The sequence below is a fragment of the Macaca mulatta genome, chromosome 7, assembly GCF_049350105.2.
Source record: "Macaca mulatta isolate MMU2019108-1 chromosome 7, T2T-MMU8v2.0, whole genome shotgun sequence".
Classification (NCBI taxonomy): domain Eukaryota; kingdom Metazoa; phylum Chordata; class Mammalia; order Primates; family Cercopithecidae; genus Macaca; species Macaca mulatta.
This window is the reverse complement of record NC_133412.1, coordinates 17,280,037-17,305,479: the sequence shown is the minus strand read 5'-3', so window position 1 is coordinate 17,305,479 and position 25,443 is coordinate 17,280,037. Positions and strand designations below refer to the sequence as shown.

General features: G+C 40.3%; 1 protein-coding gene across 6 annotated transcripts in view; it reads right to left on the bottom strand.

The window, feature by feature from the left end:
• EIF2AK4 (eukaryotic translation initiation factor 2 alpha kinase 4) overlaps positions 1–25,443 on the bottom strand; it is a 107,240-nt gene that overhangs the window by 49,157 nt on the left and 32,640 nt on the right. For all 6 annotated transcript variants that reach the window (XR_013395497.1, XR_001445839.3, XM_028850731.2 and 3 more), the window contains 8 exons: positions 23,336–23,493; positions 20,973–21,508; positions 15,827–15,933; positions 14,794–14,951; positions 11,700–12,130; positions 10,474–10,543; positions 2,418–2,501; positions 533–655 (listed from right to left, as the gene is read on the bottom strand). Coding sequence is in view for 4 of the 6 variants with exons in the window: in XM_028850731.2 (XP_028706564.2) it covers positions 533–655; positions 2,418–2,501; positions 10,474–10,543; positions 11,700–12,130; positions 14,794–14,951; positions 15,827–15,933; positions 20,973–21,508; positions 23,336–23,493 (1,667 nt within the window). In the remaining 2 variants the exon portion in view is untranslated. The remainder of the gene's footprint in view (positions 1–532; positions 656–2,417; positions 2,502–10,473; positions 10,544–11,699; positions 12,131–14,793; positions 14,952–15,826; positions 15,934–20,972; positions 21,509–23,335; positions 23,494–25,443) is intronic.

The window sequence follows — 25,443 nt, the reverse complement described above, 5'->3', positions numbered from 1 at the left end:
AAATATTTTCTCCTCTCCCAGAGATCAACAAATTTTTTCTGTAAAGGGCCAGAGAGTAAATACTTCAGGCTTTACAGCCCCTGTTGCAACTACTCAAATCTGCTGTTATGGAAAAAAAACCACCATAGGCAATATGTAAACAAACGAGCATAGCTATGTTCCAATAACCTTGGGAGCATTGGAATTTGAATTTCATGTAATTTTTATGTGTCATGAAATGTCCTTTTAATTTTTTACAACCATTTAAAAATGTAGGAGCCATTATTAGCTTACAGGCCATACAAGAACAGGCAGTGGGTTAGATTTGGCCTGTGGGCCACAGTTTGCTGATCCCTGTCCTAACCTTTAAAGTTTTCTTAACATTTTTTAATGTTATACTCTGATACTTTGTAATATTTTATTGTCTTTGACACTTTGTTCTATTAGCTTTCCCTCTATTTCAGTTTTTCTGCAATCTTACATTTGATATTTTTATGCAGTCATAAATTTTTGTAAACATAAGTCTTCAGATATGAAATGTTGTAAAGTTTACTTTCTCATGGATATAAGCTAATCCATCCAGAATCTCTCGAAAAAGTCTCCAGAGTCTGATGGTGTCTTGATACAGTCCCTGGTCAATGGTGTCCCGTAAAGTGCTCTTCTCACAGTACTCCATCTATGTACAGACAAGGACAAACAGGAGAATCTGATTACGCGACAGGTTTAAGTTAAGGAGTATAACTTCAATTTACATAATCCTCCATTTTAAAACTTGTACCATGGGTTTTAAACAGTTATGGGAAAGACTTGGTTTTTTACACTGAAAAAGAAACCAACAGTATTAAAAAAATACCTTGGGGGTAAATATGCATAATCTTAGCACTCCAACATAATCATTTTTAATTTTTTATATTATTGCTTATTTAAAAATATGACTTGTTTAAAATATTTATCACGATTAATATAAAAAAACTGAGAATGTAGTAAAATTTTACAAGATGGCTTCCAAACCCAAATTTACAAGGAGAGTTAGTTAATCTAATGATGTCATTAGCTTTTCTTACATTAAAGACGACCTTCAAGTTTAGAGCAAAAATATTGTAAATACTGAAACATTCGAGTCTTCTTGGAACAGTGAGACAGCGGCTCTGTCTCACCCCTTCTTGAGTGTATTCATATATCAGAAAACAGTGCAACATGACTTAAATCTTCAATCGACATGCACCATCTGATTTATGAAACTAGCCTATATGCTTCAACTGGTGCCAGAGTTGAGATTTCTCATGAAGAAAGGTTTTATTGTTTTTAAAAAGAGGAAGATTAGCTTTTGCTCTATCATCTTCGGAATAACTGTCAGTAAACTCTGGCTCACCCTCCGGGCCTCACAAGGCCTTCTCTGATGCCCACACTGTGATCCTGATGCATGTCGGATGCAACTCCTTTGTGTACTTCTATTTCATTCTAATTGTGTAGAAGGTAATGGAATAAAATAGAGAATAAATAGTAGTTTGGGGGACCAATGCTTTATTAACTGTGTAAGTGGTACCTCAAATATATTTATGTTATCGAATACCTAAAACCAGCTCCAACTCCAGGAAAGCAAATACTTAACTCATCTCATTCAAAATGCTGTAACTTGTCTGAGGGTTCCTTTTTCCGCACAGTTCTGTAGCTCACATTTAAAGATCTGCCCGCTGGCAGTTATGACTGAAATACTAACAGTGACCCACAGTCTTGTTCACTTGGGGCGGAGGAAAGGCTTCTTTGTTTTATGGCCACTCCTCTACTAGCAGAGCCCACCCTTGTTTAGGATACTGCTGCTCTGGCAGGTAGGCAGGCCAAAGCCCAGGCTTCTTAGTCATGCCCCATTGGAACTGGCTTGCCTGTGCGCTGGTCTCCAGAGGTTCCAGGACAAGCCACTTCGCCTAAAGTCACATTGGTGTTACTTTTGCATGTACAGGCATGTGTGCATCATATCTTACTTGTCCAGATTCAGTTGGTTAGGCAAAGTGGAGTTTCTGTGCTCATGCAGTCTAGCATTTATGGAACTCAGATATGGTTCTAAGTACTTCACGTGTTATTTATTCTTTATTAGTGTATAAGAGTTACTATTATGTAATTTATAGATGGGGAAACTGAGGCACAAGATGCTGAAGAACCTTGCCCAAGTTCACGTAGTCCTAACAGGTGGATCCAGGATGTGAACGTACACAGCCTGAGCCCAGAGCCACCCTATGGCACCTCCTGACAAGCTGCAGGAAAGCAGGAATTCCAGGCTGGGGAAAAGGGCCTCCACATGGTAATCCTCTCGGCCAATTAATCTTTGGTAGTGGCAGTAAGCCCTCCTCTGTCCATTATCTTGTTCCAATACCCTGAAACAGGCCCATCAGCCACTACTGGGTGTTGCTGTGTCACCTAACTACACACCACGACCTCACCTGGATGTAGAGGTAGTGCACAGCCTCGGTCGTCACTGATGGCTCACTTTCATGGCAGCCATTCTTTTCACTGCAGTCTTCATCCTAACCCAAAAGGAACACACAATAACTCAAAATGGAAGCCAAAATTAAGCACAATCATCATCATCATCATCAAGTATTTGTGCCCACCCCCAACACAGGGCCACCCTGTTGCCTTAGGGAGAAGTCAGTGAGCAGAACATAACCACTGTCCTTAGAAGCTCAAAGCATTTGGCTGTGAATCCTGGTCTGTTTTGGGTTGGTAGGCTATTAATTACTGCCTCAATTTCAGAACTTGTTATTGGCCTATTCGGGCATTCAACTTCTTCCTAGTTTAGTCTTGGGAGGGTATACATATCCAGGAATTTATACATTTCTTCTAGATTTTCTAGTTTATTTGTGTAGAGGTGTTTATAGTATTCTCTGATGGTAGTTAGAGAGGCCAGTACCATTCCTTCTAAAACTATTCCAAGTAATAGAAAAAGAGGGAATCCTCCCTAACTCTTTTTATGAGGCCAGTATCGTCCGAATACCAAAACCTGTCAGAGACACAACAACAAAAGAAAATTGCAGGCCAATATCCCTGATGAACATCAATGCAAAAATCCTCAATAAAATACTGGCAAACTGAATCAAGCAGCACATGAAAAAGCTAATCCATCATGATCAAGTTGGCTTCATCCCCAGGATGCAAGGCTGGTTCAACATAAGCAAATCAATAAATGTAATCCAGCATATAAACAGAAGCAAAGACAAAAACCACATGATTATCTCAATAGATGCAGAAAAGGCCTTCGATAAAATTCAACACCCCTTCATGCTAAAAACACTCAATAAACTAGGTATTGATGGAAAGTATCTCAAAATAATAGGAGCCATTTATGACAAACCCACAGCCAGTATCATACCAAATGGGCAAAAGCTGGAAGCACTCCCTTTGAAAACCAGCACAAGACAGGGATGCACTCTCTCACCACTCCTATTCAACATAGTGTTGGAAGTTCTGGCCAGGGCAACCAGGCAAGAGAAGGAAATAAAGGGCATTCAATTAGGAAAAGAGGAAGTCAAATTATCTCTGTTTGCACATGACTTAATTGCATATTTAGAAAACCCCATCGTCTCAGCCCAAAATCTCCTTAAGCTGATAAGCAACTTCAGCAAAGTCTCAGGATACAAAATCAATGTGCAAAATCACAAGCATTCCTATACACCAAGAACAGACAAACAGAGAGCCAAATCATGAGTGAACTCCCATTCACAATTGCTATAAAGAGAATAAAACACCTAGGAATACAACTTACAAGGGATGTGAAGGACCTCTTCAAGAACTACAAACCACTGCTCAAGGAAATAAAAGAGGACACAAACAAATGGAAAAACATTCCATGCTCATGGATAGGAAGACTCAATATCGTGAAAATGGCCATACGGCCCAAAGTAATTTACAGATTCAATGCTACTCCCATCAAACTACCATTGACTTTCTTCACAGAATTAGAAAAAGCTACTTTAAATTTCATAAGGAACCAAAAAAGAGTCCATATAGCCAAGACAATCCTAAGCAAAAAGAATAGGAGGCATCGGTCAGGCGCGGTGGCTCAAGCCCGTAATCCCAGCACTTTGGGAGGCCGAGACGGGTGGATCACGAGGTCAGGAGATCGAGACCATCCTGGCTAACACGGGGAAACCCCATCTCTACTGAAAAAGACAAAAACTAGCCGGGCGAGGTGGTGGGCGCCTGTAGTCCCAGCTACTCGGGAGACTGAGGCAGGAGAATGGCATAAACCCGGGAGGTGGAGCTTGCAGTGAGCTGAGATCCGGCCACTGCACTCTAGCTTGGGCAGCAGAGCGAGACTCCGTCTCAAAAAAAAAAAAAAAAAAAAAGAAAAAAGAATAGGAGGCATCACACTACCTGACTTCAAACTATACTACAAGGCTACAGTAACCAAAACAGCTTGGTACTGGTACCAAAACAGATATATAGACCAATGGAACAGAACAGAGGCCTCAGAAATAACACCACACATCTACAAACATCTGATCTTTGATAAACCTGACAAAAGCAAGCAATGGGGAAAGGATTCCCATTTAATAAATGGTGCTGGGAAAACTGGCTAGCCATATGCAGAAAGCTGAAACTGGATCCCTTCCTTACACCTTATACAAAACTCAACTCAAGATGAATTAAAGACTTAAATGCAGTGAGCTGAGATCGCGCCACTGCACGCCAGCATGGGTGACACAGCGAGACTCGGTCTCAAAAAAAGAAAAAAAAAAAAAAAAAGAAAAGAAAAGACTTAAATGTAAGACCTAAAACCCTAGAAGAAAACCTAGGCAATACCATTTAGGACACAGGTATGGGCAAAGACTTCATGACTAAAACACCAAAAGCAATGGCAACAAAAGCCAAAATTGACAAATGGGATCTAATTAAACTAAAGATCTTCTGCACAGCAAAAGAAACTATCATTAGAGTGAACACGCAACCTACAGAATAGGATAAAATTTTTGCAATCTATCCATCTGACAAAGGGCTAATATCCAGGCCAGGCACGGTGGCTCATGCCTGTAATTCCAGCACTTTGGAAGGCCGAGGCATGGGGATCACCTGAGGTCAGGAGTATGAGACCAGCCTGACCAACACGGAGAAACCTCGTCTCTAACAAAAATACAAAATTAGCTGGGCGTGGTGGCGCATGCCTGTAATCCCAGCTACTCGGGAGGCTGAGGCAGGAGAATCGCTTGAACCCAGGAGGCGGGGTTGTGGTAAGCCGAGATCGTGTCATTGCACTTCACCCTGGGCAACAAGAGCAAAACTCCATCTCAAAAAAAAAAAAAAAAAAAAAAAAGCTAATATCCAGAATCTACAAGGAACCTAAACAAATTTACAAGAAAAAACAACCCCATCAAAAAGTGGGCAAAGGATATGAACAGACACTTTTCAAAAGAAGACATTTATGCAGCCGAGAAACATATGGAAAAAAGCTCATCATCACTGGTCATTAGAGAAATGCAAATCAAAACCACAATGAGATACCATCTCACTCCAGTTAGAATGGTGATCATTAAAAAGTCAGGAAACAACAGGTGCTGGAGAGGATGTGGAGAAATAGGAATGCCTTTACACTACTGGTGGGAATGTAAATTAGTTCAACCATTGTGGAAGACAGTGTGGCGATTCCTCAAGGATCTAGAGCTAGAAATACCATTTGACCCAGCAATCCCATTACTGGGTATATACCCAAAGGATTATAAATCATTCTACTATAAAGACACATGCACACGTATGTTTATCGTGGCACTATTCACAATAGCGACGACTTGGAATCAACCCAAATGCCCATCAATGATAGAATGGATACAGAAAATGTGGCCCATATACACCACGGAATACTATGCAGCCACAAAAAAAGAATGAGTTCATGTCCTTTGCAGGTACATGGATGAAGGTGGAAACCATCATTCTCACTAACACAGGAACAGAAAACCAAACACTGCACGTTCTCACTCATAAGTGGGAACTGAACAATGAGAACATATGGGTACAGGGAGGGGAACATCACACACTGGGGCCTGTTGCGAGGGGGGGGCTGAGGGAGGGATAGCATTAGGAGAAATACCTAATGTAGATGACAAGTTAATGGGTGCAGCAAACCACCATGGCACATGTATACCTATATAACAAACCTGCACGTTCTGCACATGTATCCCAGAACTTAAGTATAATTAAAAAAAAAAAAAAAGAAAAGAAAAGAAAGAAAGAAAAGAAAAAGAAAAAAGAAAAAAAAAAAAGAAGCTCACAGCATCATTGCAAGTTTGCTATTTCCAGAATCCTCCGTGTGGTTTACAGGTCTGTTGTTACGCAGAACAATGATGGGGTAAACAGATAATAGGCAGGCATTAAAGATGTGCAATCTACAGATAGACTCCTTGTCAAGTCAATTCTTTCTTACCACTGATATCCATCTATGGCTAAGAAGGTCAGAATGCATACAAGCTAATATTTGAAGGGTTCAGTTTTACTGGAATTCCGTACTTTTTGGTGGTAAGCTTATTTCAGAAACAGAAGACTAGAAATCCACCTTTAGCTAAAACAATTTAAAAGTGGCCAGCCTGTCAAAGGGCACACTGCCCTCAGAGGTACATGCTTGAAGAACATGCCTTCAGCTGCCGCTTGCAGTGAATGACCCTCTGGAACACTTCCCATACCATTACTCTGTCCCCAACAGCTAATTTTCTTTCTCATACACGATACTTTTCTTAAAAAGTCTTTTTTCCCCAATAGATGTATTTGAATACTTATAACCCCAAGTGCAGAAAAAGCATTAGTTAGTATTTGACCATTTCTGATTTATAATTTTTTTCTGAGGAAGAATTTTTTTGAACTTTTTCCTTTATCCAAGGAAAAAAAAAAGCTCCACTCTGGTAACAATCAGATTCTACTCCTGAATCATTTATGGATGCTGGGGATTATCTGTATTACACTGTTAATCTCTTGGAGACTTCTACCCATCAAATTAGGATGCCCATGGATGCTGCCCTTAACTGAGCAAAACCAGGATTTGGTGCCCCTGTAACAATTATGTGCATGATAAATGCTAAAACCAAACATTAACTTGGCTTCAGCAGTAGTTCAGACTTTTTGTTTTCAGAGAGAGTTTTGCTCTTGTCGCCCAGGCTGGAGTGCAATGACGTATCTGTGCTCACTGTAACCTCTGCCTCCTGGGTTCAAGCAATTCTCCTGCCTCAGCCTCCTGAGTAGCTGGGATTACAGTCACCTGCCACCATGCCTGGCTAATTTTTGTATTTTTAGTAGAGACAGGGTTTCACCATATTGGCCAGGCTGGTCTCAAACTCCTGACCTCAGGTGATCCACGTGCCTTGGCCTCCCAAAGTGCTAGGATTACAGTTGTGAGCCACCGCAGCCAACGTAGTTTATTTATGCTATTATTCCTGGTTAAATTTATAACTAATTTTTATTATTAGTGGTTTGACAAGGAAAGTACTTATAAAAAAACACACTGGCTAACACTCAGATCTCCTTCAAATCAACTGAACTGCTTATCTAAGAGTCTACACTTAAAATTTTCTTTATCTACTATGAATGAACCCTTATAACTGCTGGCAATTATATTTTTATTCCTGGTAATAAAGTCATTGCAGGCTGGGCATGGTGCCTCACACCTGCAATGGCAGCACTTTGTGAGCCTGAGGCAGGAGGATCATTTGAGCCCAGGAGTTCTAGGCTGCAGTGAGCTAGGACTGCACCACTGCACTCCAGCCTGGGAGACAGATGGAGACTCTGCCTCTTAAAATAGTAGTAGTAATAAAGTGGTTGTGTTCAGTCCCCAGTAGTAGTATAATTCCCCACAGCCACAACTGATGACCCTGGTAGTTTCTGGTGACCTCCCTTACTGGGCTAATCAGCACTTGATCAGAAGTCCAGGTTAGTATGTGAAGCCAGGAGTACTATTATTACTGTGTTAGCAACAGTTGCGTTAACTACCTCAAAAATTACTGCCTTTAGAATAAACAACCTCAAGCTGTATTTGTATTCATAATTGATATGTGGATTGGGTTTATGTTTGATGCATTGTTTGGGAAATTTGCAACACAAACTGGCATAAGAATTACTTATTCTGATGATGAACTTTTATGTATTTTTTATTAGAAAGTAGAACTAATTTTAGATTTTCAGCTTGATGGATTTTCAGTTTTTCCTGAAGAATTTTGTTTACCATTAGTCTTCAAATTGGATACCGTTGTGCAGTGGTATACTGTTATACTTCAGAGAAAGAGTAAGAGTACATCTAGTTCAGTTCCTATGAGGTAGCTGTAACCCTTAAAAATGAAACGTCAACTCTAGGGTACATTTGACATTGAAAGAATAGTTAGGAAACAACTTGGTTTTGATGGGGTCATGATTAAGGAATTATACATTGGTTTTATTTATGGAACTGTTTTATAGTGCATACAAATCAGCGATCAGCCAACAAATATTTTTCTTTGAGCTTATGAAAGCTCTGTATTGTTTTGCCTTCAATCTGTTGTCTTCAAAACAAACAAACAAAAAAGCTTCTTGCACCTTCCCCTCCCCTCTTTTCTTTCTTTTTCTTTTTGCTTGTATGTACAAGGTAGGACTTACTTCGTAAGAAACAAAATGCCAGTACTTTCTTAAGCCATGATGTGAAACCAATGACCCTGTGACCACATGGCACAGAACACTAAATTTTGGTTCCATGACTGAAACTTGAGGGTGACTAAAAGTAATGCCTATGAAACTTGATATCTATCTGTGATGGCCATTTGATCTCTAAGAGGAATTCTGTACACTCCACAGAACTCCTATCTATAGTAAAATTGATTCTCAGTTTTAAATGTGGGCAAAAAGGCATTTTTCCAAGATTTTAAAACTAATTCTTATTTTTAAATGGTTTACCAAAATTTGTCAGTACATTTTACATGTAGAAGCATTTTAAAAATCATTTCTAGCAAGCACTTGACATCTAGTCAACTCTCTACTCCTTATTTAGTTTTATCAAAATATTAAGAGTTCCTTTCTTTGAATAAAATAATTTCTTATAACTAAGCAGCAGAAGATCAATCTTTACAAAGTATGAGGGATGCCAGATGTTGATAAACTTACTCTTTCTTAATCTGAACAAAGTAAACTTAACAGATTTTTCTGATGAGCATGTTTTATGAATCCTTCATTGTGCTCCATTCTATCACATGCGCATTTTTCATGTTAAACTGCAACTACTTAATCTCTTCCCCTATCCTTCTATATTAATTTTCTGTAGTTGGAGTGTAGTCTTTTCCCCCTTAGGCTATGCATTAATCGAAGTTTTCTTTTCACCATGACTTTACAATGCCTAGTAAACAATATTTCTACTTCCCACATCTTTGCTTTACACAGTCACCTTGCCCTTCCTCCCAGCACCTAAGAAAAAAGATGGTCATACTAACAGGTGAAGTGTACAAGGTGTCTGTGTGTTTTGTGTAGCTTCAGAGTTAGATTGAAATTACCAGGCACAGATTTAGTCTTGTCATTTTGTTTACACACTGGGGAAAACAAACCAGTTTATTAAACATTTCATGTAACTACACCCAAGTTCTGCCAAGCTGGAAACTTGGACCTTTTCTGTGTAGTGACTTTTTTAATTGTAGTTTTTATAACCTGGAGATCAGACTGTTGCTTTCGCATGATGTATGTAGGGTCTCATGACTGGAGTTTGCTTTGTTTTATAGTATCTGTACTCCTTATATTTTTCAAGGGCTATTTTGTAAACAGATGATGTATTTCTCCATTGAAAACACAATAAAAAAACACAGCACAATCTCAAAAAAAATTATGAGATATTTTTGTGATTTTTTGCTTGTTTGTTTAGCTCATCAGCTATCATTAGTATTAGTGTATTTTATGTGTGGCCCAAGACAATTCTTCTTTTACCAATGTAGCCCAGGGAAGACAAAAGCTTGGACACCCCTGCATTATAGGATCATGATACACAGTGTGAAATCACTGTTCCAGAGATGGGCTATGAAAATAAGGAATCAGGATTAATTGATGTGGGAGAGACCAAATTAACTCCATGATGAGGCTGTTTAGTTCATCAATTTGCATTCAGTTCTCATCCCCAACCACAGAAAGTTTCCAAAACTCTTAGAAAACTGTTTTCATCACATACAAAAATGCAGTGTCTCAACTTCTAAAAGGTTGAAGAACTTCTAAAAGGTTGAAGTTTTATTATTTTATTAATAATAAATTATTATTATTAATTTATTACTATTATTATTGACAATAACAATATTATTCTGTCTTCTAAAAGGAGGTATGTTTTGCTATGTGGATAAATAAAGGTCTATAAATAAACACAGGTATAATATATTTTAAATGAATAATCATATTTTAAAATGGATGGTTTCTGTATTTGAACATCAGATTAAAGTTTTATAATTTACCTAAGGTTTATGACATCAGATATCAATTATATCATGAATAAAATGGTATAATTTTTATTCATATGTATACCTGATTCTGACTTTTACTGTTCTCATCTTCATTGTCAAAGATAATATCACTTTCAGAATCTGAAGCAGGCCTGAAAAAGAGAAACAGAGAAATACAAAAGGAACAGAAATCGCTATTATAATTATAAACATGGACACTTTTAAATACTAGAAAGCACAAGAGGCTACAGACATCACACCGTGAGCCCACAGCCATCAATGTATACTCTACACTGTGCTGATTTGTACTTGCTATTATGCAAAACACAGAACTCTGGATTTAATAAAAATGAGCCAGATTAAGTTTCCTGAAAAAATTTAATAGCTAAGAGTAATCACGAACTGTATCCACCTGGATAAAATAAAACAAAATCATGAAAGTAAACACCCAGGGTGGATTCTGAGAAGCATAAACTTTAGGATCGTAATTATTGGTCCTATGAGAAATTTGTCCTATGAGAAATTCTATTAAATGTATAAGATGAGGTATTGGATTTTCCTTTTTCCAGGGCTTGGATTTTGGAGATCTTTTGAAAATAGCGGGAAAAAAATCCTTTAGGTTAGGGGCCCCAAACCCCCAGGCCATGGACAGGTACAGGTCCACGGCCTGTTAGGGCCACACGGCAGGAGGTGAGCGAACATTAAGGTCTAAGCTCCACCTCCTGTCAAATCAGCAGCAGCATTAGATTCTCAGAGGAGCGCAAACCCTATTGTGAACTGTGCACACGAGGGATCCGGGTTGTGCACTTTTTCATCAGGCATTATGAGAATCTAATGCCTGATGATGTAAGGTGGAACAGTTTCATCCCGAAACTATTCCCCTAACACCCGTCTGTGGAAATGCTGTCTTCTATGAAACCAGTCACTGGTGCCTAAAAAGGTTGGGGACCGCTGCTTTAGATTGCATTTGGTTACTCTCTAAAAGTGGGTTTAATTTTTTCTTTTTTTTAAAAAAAGGTCAACACGTCTGGGTTTCTAAATGAATCTCCTTTTCCCTGGCTTGGACTTGGTGGGGATTAATGTTGGGGGGCATTCGCTGGCCCGGGAGGCAGAGGTTGCAATGAGCCAAGGACATGCCACTGACCTCCAGTTTAGGTGACAGAGCAAGGCCCTATCTCAAAAAAGGAAAGAAAGAAAAGAAGGAAAGAAGGAAGGAAGGAAAATGAAAGGAAAAAGGAAAGAAAAAATAAAGAAAGAAAGGAAACTAGGGGGCGCGTCAGAGGCAGCTGGTCCGCGCCGTGCGCTTACAGGAAGGACTGGGAGAAGACGCCACCGTGCTCGTCCTCGTCGTCGTCCTCGTCGTCGCTGGAGCCCGGGCCGGTGGCGGGGAAGCGGGCACTGGCCGAGCGCTCGCCCGAAGTACTCCACTCCACCGAGCTGCTGAGGATGGGTGGCGGCGCGGCGGCCTCCACGCTGTCCGGGCCGTCCGTGTCGCTCGCCAGCTGCCCGCGCGCAGCTCGCTCATCCTTGGCTAGGGGCCCGGAGTCCGGGGGCGGCGTCCCCGGTCCCGCCGGCCGCTCGTGCCGCTCGATCCAGGCGTTGTAGTAGCGCACAATATTCTCATGGTGCAGCCGTGACAGCAGTGTCACCTCGCCCTTGATCCTGCGGAATTGCCGGCTGGCCGGGTTGATCGGGATGCGCTTCACCGCGTAGCAGCAGCCGTCCAACTTGTTCTGCACCTGCGGTCAGCCGGGGGAAGGTCAGCCGCTCGGCGCCTTGCACAAACCGGCATTTGCACCGCGTCACCCCATCCCCTCCCAAGGAAAGCGTGAAGTTCTAAATGGGTCCCACAGCTACAGTCAAGAACCACACGCCTGAAATTCTTAAACTGAAGAAAGCTTTGACTGCCACAAAATTCAGAAAACAGCCCACTCAACTCTAGATGTATTTAGCTTGCTGGGAGACCCTGGGGAAAACATCATCTCCATTTTAATAATTACTTTTACTGACAGTTACTTTCCTGCTTTTCCAGTGTATCTGCTATCTAAATTTCTGTCTTGATTTTAAGATAAAGATTATTTTCTAAAGTCAGTGTAAGGTTTCAGATGATTTTAGTTTCTCTCTGATTTTTTTTTACACTTAAAGTCACTAAAAACAAATTAAACTCCAAAAATATTAACGGACCTGAACACAAAGGTTAATTTCTTGATTTTTAAAGCCATGTGAACTTGGGAAAATTACTTAATTTCCTTGATACTCTATTTTCTTATCTTTAAAATGGCATTTATACCATTTCCACTACCCCAAATGGTGACTGTAAAGCACCTGTATCAAGGCCTTACAGAGAAAAGTGCTTAGCTTAGTAAATAACAGCAATTGCTATGAACACAATCACTGTCCACTGATTTTGTTCTATAATTAAGATGATGTGTACTGAAACCAGAACAATACAATCAACAACACAGTAAAATAATAAAAAAGCAAGAAAACGTTGCAAAGGCAAGTCCCCCCATCCTACATAGAGGCATCCTGATGCCAGGCAGTTTCACTATGTAATTGGGGTGACTGAATTATAGAGTCTTATTCACTGGAACATTGTAGTCCCATCCATGCAGGTCAACTGAGGTGATGATATACTCTAGAAAAGCAAATGCCATGTGGCCATGGGTGGCAGGAGAAATTAGTTCATTACAAAACACAAAACAGAATATCATTCTCTTGTTTGGCTAACAAGTTTCAATTAAACTAATGAAAGTCTAAGTGAAGTCCTGGGAATAAGGAGGGAGTACTACAAAATTGAGTTTCAGATTATCCTTTTTTGTATGGAAATAGTGACAAGAACACACACTTTGTAGTACAACAGAGGTGGGTCTGAATGCTGGTTTTATCTCTTAGTAGAGGTGTGTCATCTCAGGCAAAGGACATAACTTTATCTGAGCTTCAGTTCCCTCATCTAGAGAATGAGGATCATACCCATCTCGTAAGAATGTCCTGAGATTTAAAGACAAGGTTTGTAAACCACAGGGCACAAAATCTGAAATATGGCAGGTGCTCCAAAAAATGATAGCCCTGTGTTCTTCTACTGCCACATTAATAGGGAAGAGGACAGTGTAGGGCGGGAGGTGGGGGTCTTGGCATTGTCTTTCAATCTCCTGTCTCAGTACACATCACATACGAATTGGGTTGGGGGTAAAGCTTGCTATACTGGAAACCCCCAGGAATTCATTTACTGAAGTGAAAAGGTGCAGAAACAGTAATGGGTCCAACTGCTAATGAATGCCAGATCGCTGGGCAGACTGCCCTACTCTCACCCAGAAGCACAGAGATGGGAGGTAAGGGCTGTGGATTCTCACAGGGAGAAACTACTGGAAACGTTGGGGGCTTAAGTTACTCAGATGTTTTTGTTATATGAGCTTACCTATTATTATTAAGTACTTGTAGGGAGATGAAATTTGTTACTGTTCTAAGTTCAAGAATCTAAAATACAATGAAGTTAAAGGATTTGATCAAAATGATACTGTGTTAAAGGAACAGTATATGCTTCAATCATCCCCTCCTCTTAGACATAATTATGATCTTTCTGATCAGGACATCTGTCTTGCTTGTCTTTCTTTTACCACAGGAAAACCAATTTAATTCCTTTTTCAGTGTAAAAGTTTTTCTACAGTAACAGTAATGCTTCCTAATGATACTCTTAGAATCCTAAATAGAAAATATAGTCCATTGATGGTGGGTTACCCTCATATGTGAAAGATGACATGTACTGTATATGGACTTAATATAATAATCTGGCTTTCCTAATTTCAAAGAAATACTTCAATTATATAAAAACAGCTGAAACCTCTTTCTACAAGGGGCAGATAATACTAAAAGTCACCCAAATAGACTGGAACGAAGAAAGGAAGACCTAACACCAGCGCACCTTAATAATACATCACTATTTTCCTGTCCCAATAATAGCTGGAAAATAAAAGCCATCGAGACCTGCTGGGGCCATCTCCCAGTTTGAAGTCCATCTCTCTTTTAACCTTAGAACCTTTTTATCTACAGCAACTCTAACACCAAACAGGAGAAAAAAAGAACAATTTTCTTTCTGAACCAAAGCACACAAAAATGTTCTTTCTGTGGAGGTCTTGATTCCACTTGAAGTGCTGTTATAATCATGTGTGTTTCATGTTAATGCTCCACAGGAAGCAAGGAAAGAGTGGGACATTCTCAACTGTGTCCAGCATAACTTAAATAAAACCTTTAACTCCAGGAAGGTGACGATGAGCATAGTATCGAACATCCATATTCACTTCCCTCCCCACTCCCAAAATAGAAGTCAAGTCCATGAGTCTTTGTGGAAATGGAACAGAGAAGGAGCTCTAAAGGGGGTGGGAGGGATGACTCTGTACCACACCTTGATGACAGCTCCGAACGCTCCTTTACCAAGAAGCTGTAATTCTTCAAACTCAATGAAGTATCGGGAAAACTGTCTCTGTGTCTCACTAAAGAAGGCAGCACTGGGTAGCCGGTTGCTAGGAATGACAGTCTCAACATAATCTTGTCCTCCAGAATCTGAGATAAAACAGAGAGTAAGAGGCACATGAGGCATTGGAAATTTAGGAAGAGCTACACAGCCAACAATGATGGAAGCCCCGGAAGAAGAGCCCCAACCAGTAGTTTGAAAAATTATCTTAACCTGAGTGGCCTTTTAAAACTTTTCCTTGGCCGGGCATGGTGGCTCACACCTGTAATCCTAGCACTTTGGGAGGCCGAGGCGGGCGGAGCACAAGGTCAGGAGATCAAGACCACGGTGAAACCCCGTCTCTACTAAAAATACAAAAAATTAGCTGGGCGCAGTGGCAGGCGCCTGTAGTCCCAGCTACTCAGGAGGCTGAGGCAGGAGAATGGCATGAACCCGGGAGGCAGAACTTGCAGTGAGCCGAGATCGCGCCACTGCACTCCGGCCTGGGCAACACAGCAAGACTCCGTCTCAAAAAAACAAACAAACAAACTTTTCCTCACCTTACCCTCCTTAAAGTAGGCAGAAATATATAATTAGCCCAAGTTTATAGGTGGGAGGTTATACAGAGTAAGTGACTTAACTATAGAGTTAGAACCCAAACCCAGGTCTCATGATCCATCCCAATCTCTAATGACGTTCCTTAATCTCAGGTGCAGCAGGAAAAATCTAGTTACATGGCACTACGGGTGACTAAACACTACAAGAGACTACAGCAATGGACAGTCCATCAGTAGAGACTAGAAAAATCAGGGTGGTAAAACAGTCCCATGCACATGGCACACATCAAACTAATAGATTTATGTGTAGTTCAGAATAAAAGACATAAAATAATACATGCAGCGCCTTCCAATTTTAGGTTTATGTACACTTTCAAAATAATTTAATGTCAAACAGGATATGAAATAAAGAATGGTAATAGACTCACCTTCAGGACTTTGTTCCACTAGAGGCGTTTTTGGCTGAGGATTTATAAAGCTGTGTTTCAACAACTGCTGGGGACTCCATCTTTCCTTGTCATCCAAGCACACACATCTCAATGAGAGGGAAGGAAGAATCTCAGCATCACATACAATCAGTGCTAAACTAGTTAATCCAAGGTATTAACTATGGGTTTTTTTTTTTAAAGATACACATTAAAGAGTTCATGTTACTCATAGACCAGAATGTACTCTCACAGGTGAATTTAAATAAACATTCCTGAAGGATTTACATGCTATGAAACAGGCCAGGTACAAGAGGCGAATCAAAAAAAGGCGTCTCTAGATGCAGAAGACTTACCCTCACGGAACAATTTTTTAAAAGTCTAAGGTAGTGCAAGTAGGCTATAAATTTTCACCTCGATTAACAGTTTAATGCCTTGTCATGCCAAACTAAGCCCTTCGGGAACTGGTTATAAATAAAGCCTTCTAAAGACAAAGCAAATCAGAGAGTTGGTGCAGGAGAGCGGCTCAGTATGACGAGCTTTAGATTACGCCTGCTCATTACAGGATGAAGTAAGTTGGAAACATTTAGGGAAGGCTTTTTAAAAGTCCCATATTCTATTACATACTTTTTTAAGAAATTGGTTTATGCTTTTTTTTTTTTTCTTGAAACAGGGACTTGCTGTATCACCCAGGCTGCAGTGCAGTGGTGTGATCTCAGCTCACTCCAACTTCTGCCTCCCGGGCTCAAGCAATCCTCCCATCTCAGTAGCTGGGACTACAGGCAGGCACCACCAGGCCTGGCTAATTTTTATATTTTTTGTAGAGAGGGGGTTTCCCCACGCTGACACAGGCTGGTCTCCAAATCCTGAGCTCAAGCAGTCTGTCTGCCTCGGCCTCCCAAAGTGCTGGGATTACAGGTGTGAGCCACTGTGCCCCGCCTCACATACTTTCTTTTAATCTTCATTCCTTGAACCCATTAACTTACTGTTTAATGGTATAATAGACAATTCTTGTTTTGTTTTTTAATGAAGAAAAACAAGCCATACCTTTAACCCAGGGCTTCTGAAAGTGGGGGTCCCTGGCCAGTAGCATCAGTATCCCCTAAAAAATGTTAGAAATACAAATTCTACTGCACCCCTGACCTAGTAAATCAGCATCTCTGGGGGTTTGGACAGTGATCTGTACTTTAACAAGAGCTCCAAATGATTTCGATGCAAGCTAAAGTCTAAGTTAAAGTCTAAGTAGTTAAATTCTAACTGATTTAAGCTGGCCTTTTAAAAAAAATTTTTTTTTTTTTGAGATAAGGTTTTGCTCTGTCACCCAGGCTGGAGAGCAGTGTTGTGATCATCACTCATGGAAGCCTCGAATTCCCATGCTCAAAGCATCCTCTTGCCTCAGCCTCCTGAGTAGCTGGGAGTACAGACATGTACCACCATGCTGGAATGCTTTATTTATTTTCATTTTATCTATTTATTTATTTTTTGAGACGGAGTCTTGCTGTGTTGCCCAGGCTGGAGTGCAGTGGCACTACCTTGGCTCACTGCAACCTGCAACCTCCACCTCCCGGGTTCAAGCAATTCTCCTGCCTCAGCCTCTCAAGTAGCTGGGACTATAGGCGAGTGCCACCATGCCTGGCTAATTTTTATATTTTTAGTAGATATGGGATTTTGCCATGTTACAGGCCAGGGTGGTCTTGAACTCCTGACCTCAAATGATCTGCCTGCCTCAGCCTCCCCAAATGCTGGAATTACAGGCGTGAGGTATCGTGCCCAGCTGTGCTGGAATACTTAACAATTTTTTATTTTTATTTTTAGTAGAGATGAGGTCTTACTATGTTGCCCAGGCAGGTCTTGAACTCTTGGGCTCAAGAGATCCTCTCACCTAGGCCTCCTGCAATGCTGGGATTACAGGTATGAACCACCATGCCAGGCTACTTTCATTACAATGGCACAAGTAGTACTTGACTTGGTAGCACTTCACCTATAATTATAAACAATATACTTAAAAGAATCAACTGTCATTGTGAGTTCTGGACTTAAAAATCTGTACATATAAAGTGGTGACAGCAACTATCATAAATGGTAACTTTTTTTTATGTTGCAGCAGTAAAAAGCAAAGTACTCCTAATTTCATAGCTTGAACAGGCAAAAAAAATTCTAATAAAACCATTTGTATAAGATACTGTATTTCCTTTAAATTTAAAATTAATTTTTAATTATATCATTCAAACATAAATACCTTCTCCTTGCAAATATTAAAGCATTACTGATAACGATAAAGCCTTTGACCAGCCTCCCCTTCCAATTCTTTCTTCCACTTAGTGTGTATCATTGTAGAGATTTTTCTATGCATTTACACACATAAACATACAATGATCCAAACAAAATAGTATTGTTTTTTGATTTTTTAAAGCAATATCATCTTGTATATATTATTCTTCAACTTGCTTTTTTCATTCCACCATTTGTCTTGGAGTTCTTTCTAAGCCAGTACTTAAAGATTTTTTTTAAACTTCTGTATAGGCGTGGACCTACCAGAATTTATTTACACATTCTCCTACTGTTGAGATTATTTCCAATTTTTCACATTTTCACAAAATGTTGCAATGAGCATCCCTATATATGCCCTGTTGGGTTTCTGAAGTGCATTATCAACTGTAACTCAACTGTGACATAAATGCTATTAACTTGAAAGAAAATCTGGATCAGAAAAATGTTAACGCCTACCTAGCATGCACAGTATTTTTAAGAGATTTATAGCCACCAAGATCTCACTTTAAAAATGAACTTCTCTGAACCAATAATTTTGGCAACAGGGTAGCCGTATATAGAAAAGGCTCAGCTTTGAACAAAAAGGGGTAAAACGCCTGGCAGCATCCACATTTCTTCATAGTTCTCACTCCTGAGGATGGTGATGAAAACCAGCACTGACTCAGTCTGGGCCAAGTGCCAGAAACTTTATGGGTGTTAACTAATTTAATCCTCACAACCACCTCATGAGGTGGGCAGTGCTATTATCCCAGTTTCACAGAGGAGGAAACGCAGGGCAGGGGGTTAAGTCGCTCAGCCAGTAGGGCATAGAGGTGGGACCTGAACCCAGATGTTTTGACTCCAGAGTCTTACCCATCACAGAGGCTGATTTGAAACAAAATCTTTCTCCAAAGGGTGTTCAACAATATGTAAAAATATAACTACAAATGGAAGGTTGCTGTTTTCATTCTTTGTGAATGGTGTTTTTCTTTTGTGAACTAGGGCTGGACAGCAAAGTTCCTAAAACAGTTCTTGGCAGCTCCTTAACCAACCACAGTCTATCAAACCACTCCAGGGAGAGAAGTATACAAAATATTCTAAAGAAAAATCTTGTTAAAAGAATAAGAAGGCCATGAGCTGTGGCTCACACCTGTAATCCCAGCACTTTGCAAGGCCAAGGCGGGTGGATCACAAGGTCAGGAGATCGAGACCATCCTGGCTAACACGGTGAAACCCTGTCTCTACTAAAAATACAAAAAATTAGTCGGGCATGGTGGTGGGCACCTGTAGTCCCAGCTACTTGGGAGGCTGAGGCAGGAGAATGGCGTGAACCTGGGAGGCGGAGCTTGCAGTGAGCTAAGATTGTACCACTGCACTCCAGCCTGGGTGACACAGCGAGACTCTATCTCAAAAAAAAAAAAAAAAAAAAAAGAAATTGTGTGATCTCAAGTTTGAAATTGACAGAGCGTAGAGCTATTTAAGAAGAAAACTAGGAAAGTTTTAGCTACCGAGCCCATTCATTTTGCTACTAAACAGGAAAGGAAAGGTACTTCTACTTAAACCTCCCAGTGCTGTTTATAACAATACATAACGCTATTGCTAACCTTGACTAAATTACTCTTCATCAATGAAGAAGGCAGAACACTAAAGGTGACATTTTGAAGATGGAAACGAAACTTTCCATCTGTGATTCTATCATCATATTTGTCATTTTAGCCAACCTCATTGTTAGGGTGCATTTAAATAAATACTTTTAAAGTTCCATTGCATTAAAAAGATACCATAAAAGATTTCTTTAGAAATCTTAATATTTTCATACACTTTAAGGAGCAAAACCAACACAAAGAATCAAAGTTGGCCCCTTTCCACAACTGTGTATGTGTGTGTATATATATATCTCATATTCACTTTACACAAAAACAATCTCATTCAAACACAAATGCAGCTACTTTCACATCTATAATGGTAAGATCATCAGTGACAGGGCATAACAGTGTAACCCAGGCCAACTGGCTACTGGGATAGATGGAATAGGAAAGAAATGTGAAGGGTAAAATAAATGTTGCAAATGGAAGAAGTGAATAAAAGCAAATGATTGGGAAAAAGAAGGTAAAAAACAAAGAGCATCAGAAATGGAAGAAACCAGCCCAGGTCAACTCCTGCAGGACAGCTGGACAAGAGGAGCATCTGGAAAAATCCAGACTGAAGGGATCTTACCTCCCAATTAACAGAAACTGAGAGAACTTAGCTGTGGCTTGGACTGAAAACAGAGGCAGCACTAAATTCGAAAACACTTAAGTGAAGGACCTGGACAAACATGTTAGGCCTGAGGAAACATCTCAAGAAAGGTTCTCCCAAACAGGATAAAACTTGGCTTTGTAATTAAACATGCACCTGTGATTTACAGGTATTGAAAATTCTCTAGCTAGAGTAAGTAATTTATTTGGATTCTACAACTTAGTTGAATGAGACAGCCAATGAAGAATGGTTAAGAAGCAACAAGGGGCAGAATCTCACTCCCAAAGCTATTACTGAAGTAAGAAGCCTCGTCTTTGACCCTTTAGGAACCAGAGCAAAGGTCAGTATTTGGAACACCTAGGGCATTTCTCACCGTAACAATCTCTATTGACTTCCAAGAGTATACCAGCAGTCCCCCAAAAGGAGTTTGAAAATCAAGTGTGAATTCCAAGTGAATTTCAGAGAATGTGGTAGTTAAGAGAATCACAAACCTACGTGAGAAAGCAGAACATATAAGACTAGGACAGGACTGGAAGAGCAAAGAATGAAGTCCTGTTCCTCACTTTTCAGCTTCCATATCACTTAGATGTCTGGCACACTCCAGCACAATCAAAAGTACAGGAGTTAAAGTGCTATTAGAGAGAATCTCAGTGATACTCACTTCTTTAGAAAATCTTGAAAGTCAGCTGGTAAGTCACTAGGGATGGTCACAGGGTACTCTCCACATTCCTGTCCTTGGCTGAGGGACAGCAGCAGGAGGCCAAGACGCCAAACATCTCCTTTCTTCCCCGTTTTATAAGGCAGAGCATTGTCACTAAAACGAACTCGGGTTTGCTCAAACACATCCTCCTTGCAAATGTCTGCGAGGCGCTTAGAAATGCTATAGTCCGTAATCTTGACGGTGCCTTCTGCATCCACCAAGACATTAGATGCACTCAGGACCTTATGCACCACAGAATTGCTGTGCAGATAATCAAGGCCTGACAGGAGCTGAGCTGTGTACCTGCGAAGCTGATGCACAGGGATGGCGCCTGAGTGGCTCAGGTGTGCAGCAAGAGAGACCCCACTAATGTGCTCCACTAAAATGTCCACCACGATGGAGTCGTCTTGCTCTTTGAGATTCATTGCAAGGTAGCGTACTACATTTGGATGGCTCAATTTCACCAGTGAGTTGAACTCTGTTTCTGTTCCTTGAATCTGATAAGTTAAAAAAAAAAAAAAGAATAATATTGGGCCAATCAACATTAATTTGGGTTTCATTTCAAAAGTGAAGTATTTGATCACACAAGGGAGGCAAAAAAAAACCAAAACCAAAACCAAAAACAAAAAACCAAAAACAAAAATGAAGTATTTGATAGAAAATACACTTTCAAATGAGAGGAGAACAAATATGCCCTGAAATGAATTCTCCCCAAACCATATGGTCAACCTAATAGTTCAGAAAGATGGAAAAAATTTAGTTAATTCTCAACTTCTCTAATCTCAAAACCTACTATGCATATACTACGGAATTAGTGAACAGTTTTTAAAATAAAATTCGTTTGAGGTATGGCCACCAGAAAAAAACAAACTTTAATTTAAAAATAACCTTTTCTGATTAGCTTTGTATTTGGGTTTTTAAAAATACAGTATACAATTTGAGCAGCAGAATAATGGCTCCTCAAAGATGTCCACATCCTAATCCTCAGAACCTCACATGGCAAAGAGGAGTTAAGGTTGAAGATAGAAAAAAAAAAAATCTTTTCTGATTTAATAAAGATCACTGTCAACATTTAAAAAATTAGTTTGATAGAAAATACCCACATGTTATCTATCTGGTCACCACACAAAGATAACTCAAGATTTTGTCACATTTACTTTCGGTTTTCTTTCTATACTTAAATACACACACATTTCTGAACACCATGCTTATCTACGATTTTTGTAAACCTTGTTATTATGTAATACTATAATATGCAATAGTGAATGTTCTCCTTATGCTTGGTTATAAATCATTAATTTATAAATTAACTTAAAAATCCTCCAGTCCCCCAAAATTCAGTTTTGAAGCAGTACTTTTCTTTTTTTTGGAGACAGGGTCTTGCTCTGTCACCCAGGTTGTGGTGCAGTAGCATGAACATAGCTCACTGCAGTCTCAACCTCCTGGGCTCAAGCAATTATCCCACCTCAGCCTCCCAAGTAGCTGGGACCACAAGTATGTGCCACCATGCCCACTAATTTTTAAATTTTTTGTAGAGACAGAGTTTCACCATGTTGCCCAGGCTGGTCTCAAACTCCTGGGCTCAAGTAGTCCTCCTACCTCGGCCTCCCAAAGTGCTGGGATTACAGGTATGAGTCACCACACCCAGCCCTGAAGCAGTATTTCAAGAGTAGGGAAAAGAAGAATTGCAAAAAACCCCAATTTTTAACTAGTATTTAGTCCCAGTTGGAAAGATGACTGTTAATGCCATACTAAGGGCTGAGAAAGGAGGTTAAGAAGGCAGCTAGGGCCGGGCGCGGTGGCTCAAGCCTGTAATCCCAGCACTTTGGGAGGCCGAGACGGGCAGATCACGAGGCCAGGAGATCGAGAGACGATCCCGGCTAACACGGTGAAACCCCGTCTCTACTAAAAAATACAAAAAAAAAACTAGCCGGGCGAGGTGGCGGGCGCCTGTAGTCCCAGCTACTCGGGAGGCTGAGGCAGGAGAACGGCGTAAACCCGGGAGGCGGAGCTTGCAGTGAGCTGAGATCCGGCCACTGCACTCCAGCCTGGGTGACAGAGCAAGACTCCGTCTCAAAAAAAAAAAAAAAAAAAAAAAAAAAAGAGAAGGCAGCTAGAAGTGCTTTGACCATGTTGTGAAAGTTCTGAAACCAGAAGCAAGGGGCAAAGAGGTACTGGTCCTTCACGGTGTTCTCTGGTCAAACAGTTCTCATACTGCTCTGGATCATCTTTGCAGGACAGTCAAACGCAGGGCTATTTTGTTCTGTCATCTCCTAAAGCCTGAGAATAGGCCTTTTGCTCAGTCAGCCACCTTGAATGCTTACCTGCTTTTTGCACTTATCAATCTTCTCTTTTTCTTGACTGGTAAGGAATGGACCCATTTTTTTCTGCCACTGAAGGACCCACTCATACAACAAGACAAAGCCGCCAGTGGCTGTTTCCAAAGCATTGTAGACTAATTTCCCAAGTTGTTCATCACCGCCTGCACATTAAACAGAAAGTATAATTAAATTCCATTGATACGTTTTCTGTGGGGGGAAAGAAGGGAGGGGGTAATACACATTCTTTAGTTCAACAATGGATACCATGTGCTAACTATGGAAAATATGACTTTATGTAATAATGTTCTTTTGTAAACAGTTTTTGATATTTTAGCAATATACCCTGAGTCCTAAAATAATTTTTTATAAGGGGCAAGAATCAACAATGAGATCTTAGTATCAGACAAATAAAGAATCAATGTTTGGCCAGGTGCAGTGGCTCACACCTGTAATCCCAGCATTTTGGAAGGCCAAGGCAGATGGATCACCTGAGGTCAGGAGTTCGAGACCAGCCTGGACAACATGGTGAAACCCCCTCGCTACTAAAAATACAAAAACGTTAGCCAGGTTTGGTGGCAGGCACCTGGAGTCTCAGCTACTTGGGAGGCTGAAGCACGAGAATCACTTGAACCTGGGAGGTGGAGGTTGTAGTGAGCCTCGATCACACCATTGCACTGCAGCCTGGGCGACAAGAGCAAGACTCTGTCTCAAAAACAAAAGAGACCAGTGTTTTATACTACTAGCCATTATGCACAATGTTATTTTCTTTTTTTTTTTTTTTTTTTTGAGACAGAGTCTCGCTCTGCCGCCCAGGCTGGAGTGCAGTGGCCGGATCTCAGCTCACTGCAAGCTCCGCCTCCCGGTTCACGCCATTCTCCTGCCTCAGCCTCCCCAGTAGCTGGGACTACAGGCGCCCGCCACCTCGCCCGGCTAGTTTTTTGTATTTTTTAGTAGAGACGGGGTTTCACCGTGTTAGCCAGGATGGTCTCGATCTCCTGACCTCGTGATCCGCCCGTCTCGGCCTCCCAAAGTGCTGGGATTACAGGCTTGAGCCACCGCGCCCGGCCAGACAATGTTATTTTCATAACAAGTTTACCTTTGCTGACTGTGTCTACTGGTGTACCCTCATACAGCTAAATACCAACTAAAATGACAGAAAGAATATGAAAATAGAGAACAAGTCATTGAGATTAACGTAGATTAGTGTGCGCAGTAAAACAGTAATTTGAAAATCTGAATACATCTATGACTTTCTAAATGCAAAATTTGAATATGCTCAGTAAATACAAACTGGTCAATGCTTTGGATGGAAAGAACAAGAGATGTCAGTTTAGATTTGAAGCTAGAAAATGAGACACATTTATTTAGTGATAGTCATATGGTTCTCACACAGGGAGAGCTAAATTCTGTAACACCAAAAATTTTCTTATAAAAATCTCTATTTTCATTAAAACAATAATAGAAAATTCTAAAAAACTGGAAAAGGAGAAAAAAAATTACCATTTGTTTTATTTTTCTTTTAGTTCCCTCTATTCTCCTTTACCCCATAATTTACCATATCATAGCACATATGTAGCACCTTGACACTATGACATTTTGGACCAGGTAATCTTTGTTGTAGGCAGCTGTTTTGTGCACTGTAGGATTTTAGTAGCAATCCTGGTATCTACCCACTAGATGCCAATAGCACCCTGGCCCCAGTGTTAGCCATCAAAAACGTGTGCAGACATCACCAAATGTCCCCCAGGCTACAAAATTGCCCCCAGCTGATAACCCCTGATACATGGTATTCTGCCTTTTTCTCTTAAATAAGTAATAGTTTTCCATGATGCTATACTATCTTCATAATGAAAACAAATTTTTAAAGAGACCTTGATACTTATCTTTTCTATTTGAATAATCAAAAGTGAAGTAACCTGTGTATATATGATAAAGATGTCTCAGCAAAAATACTTTGGAAAAATATGGCTGAACTAGCTCACTTTGACTTCTTACCTGAGAAGCAGTTTTTACTTCATGGGAATACTGATAATTTGGAGATTTTAATTAAAATGATCTATTATGTTAGTCATAAATAACTCCTGACAGTCTTTGCCTAAGGGGAAAAATCC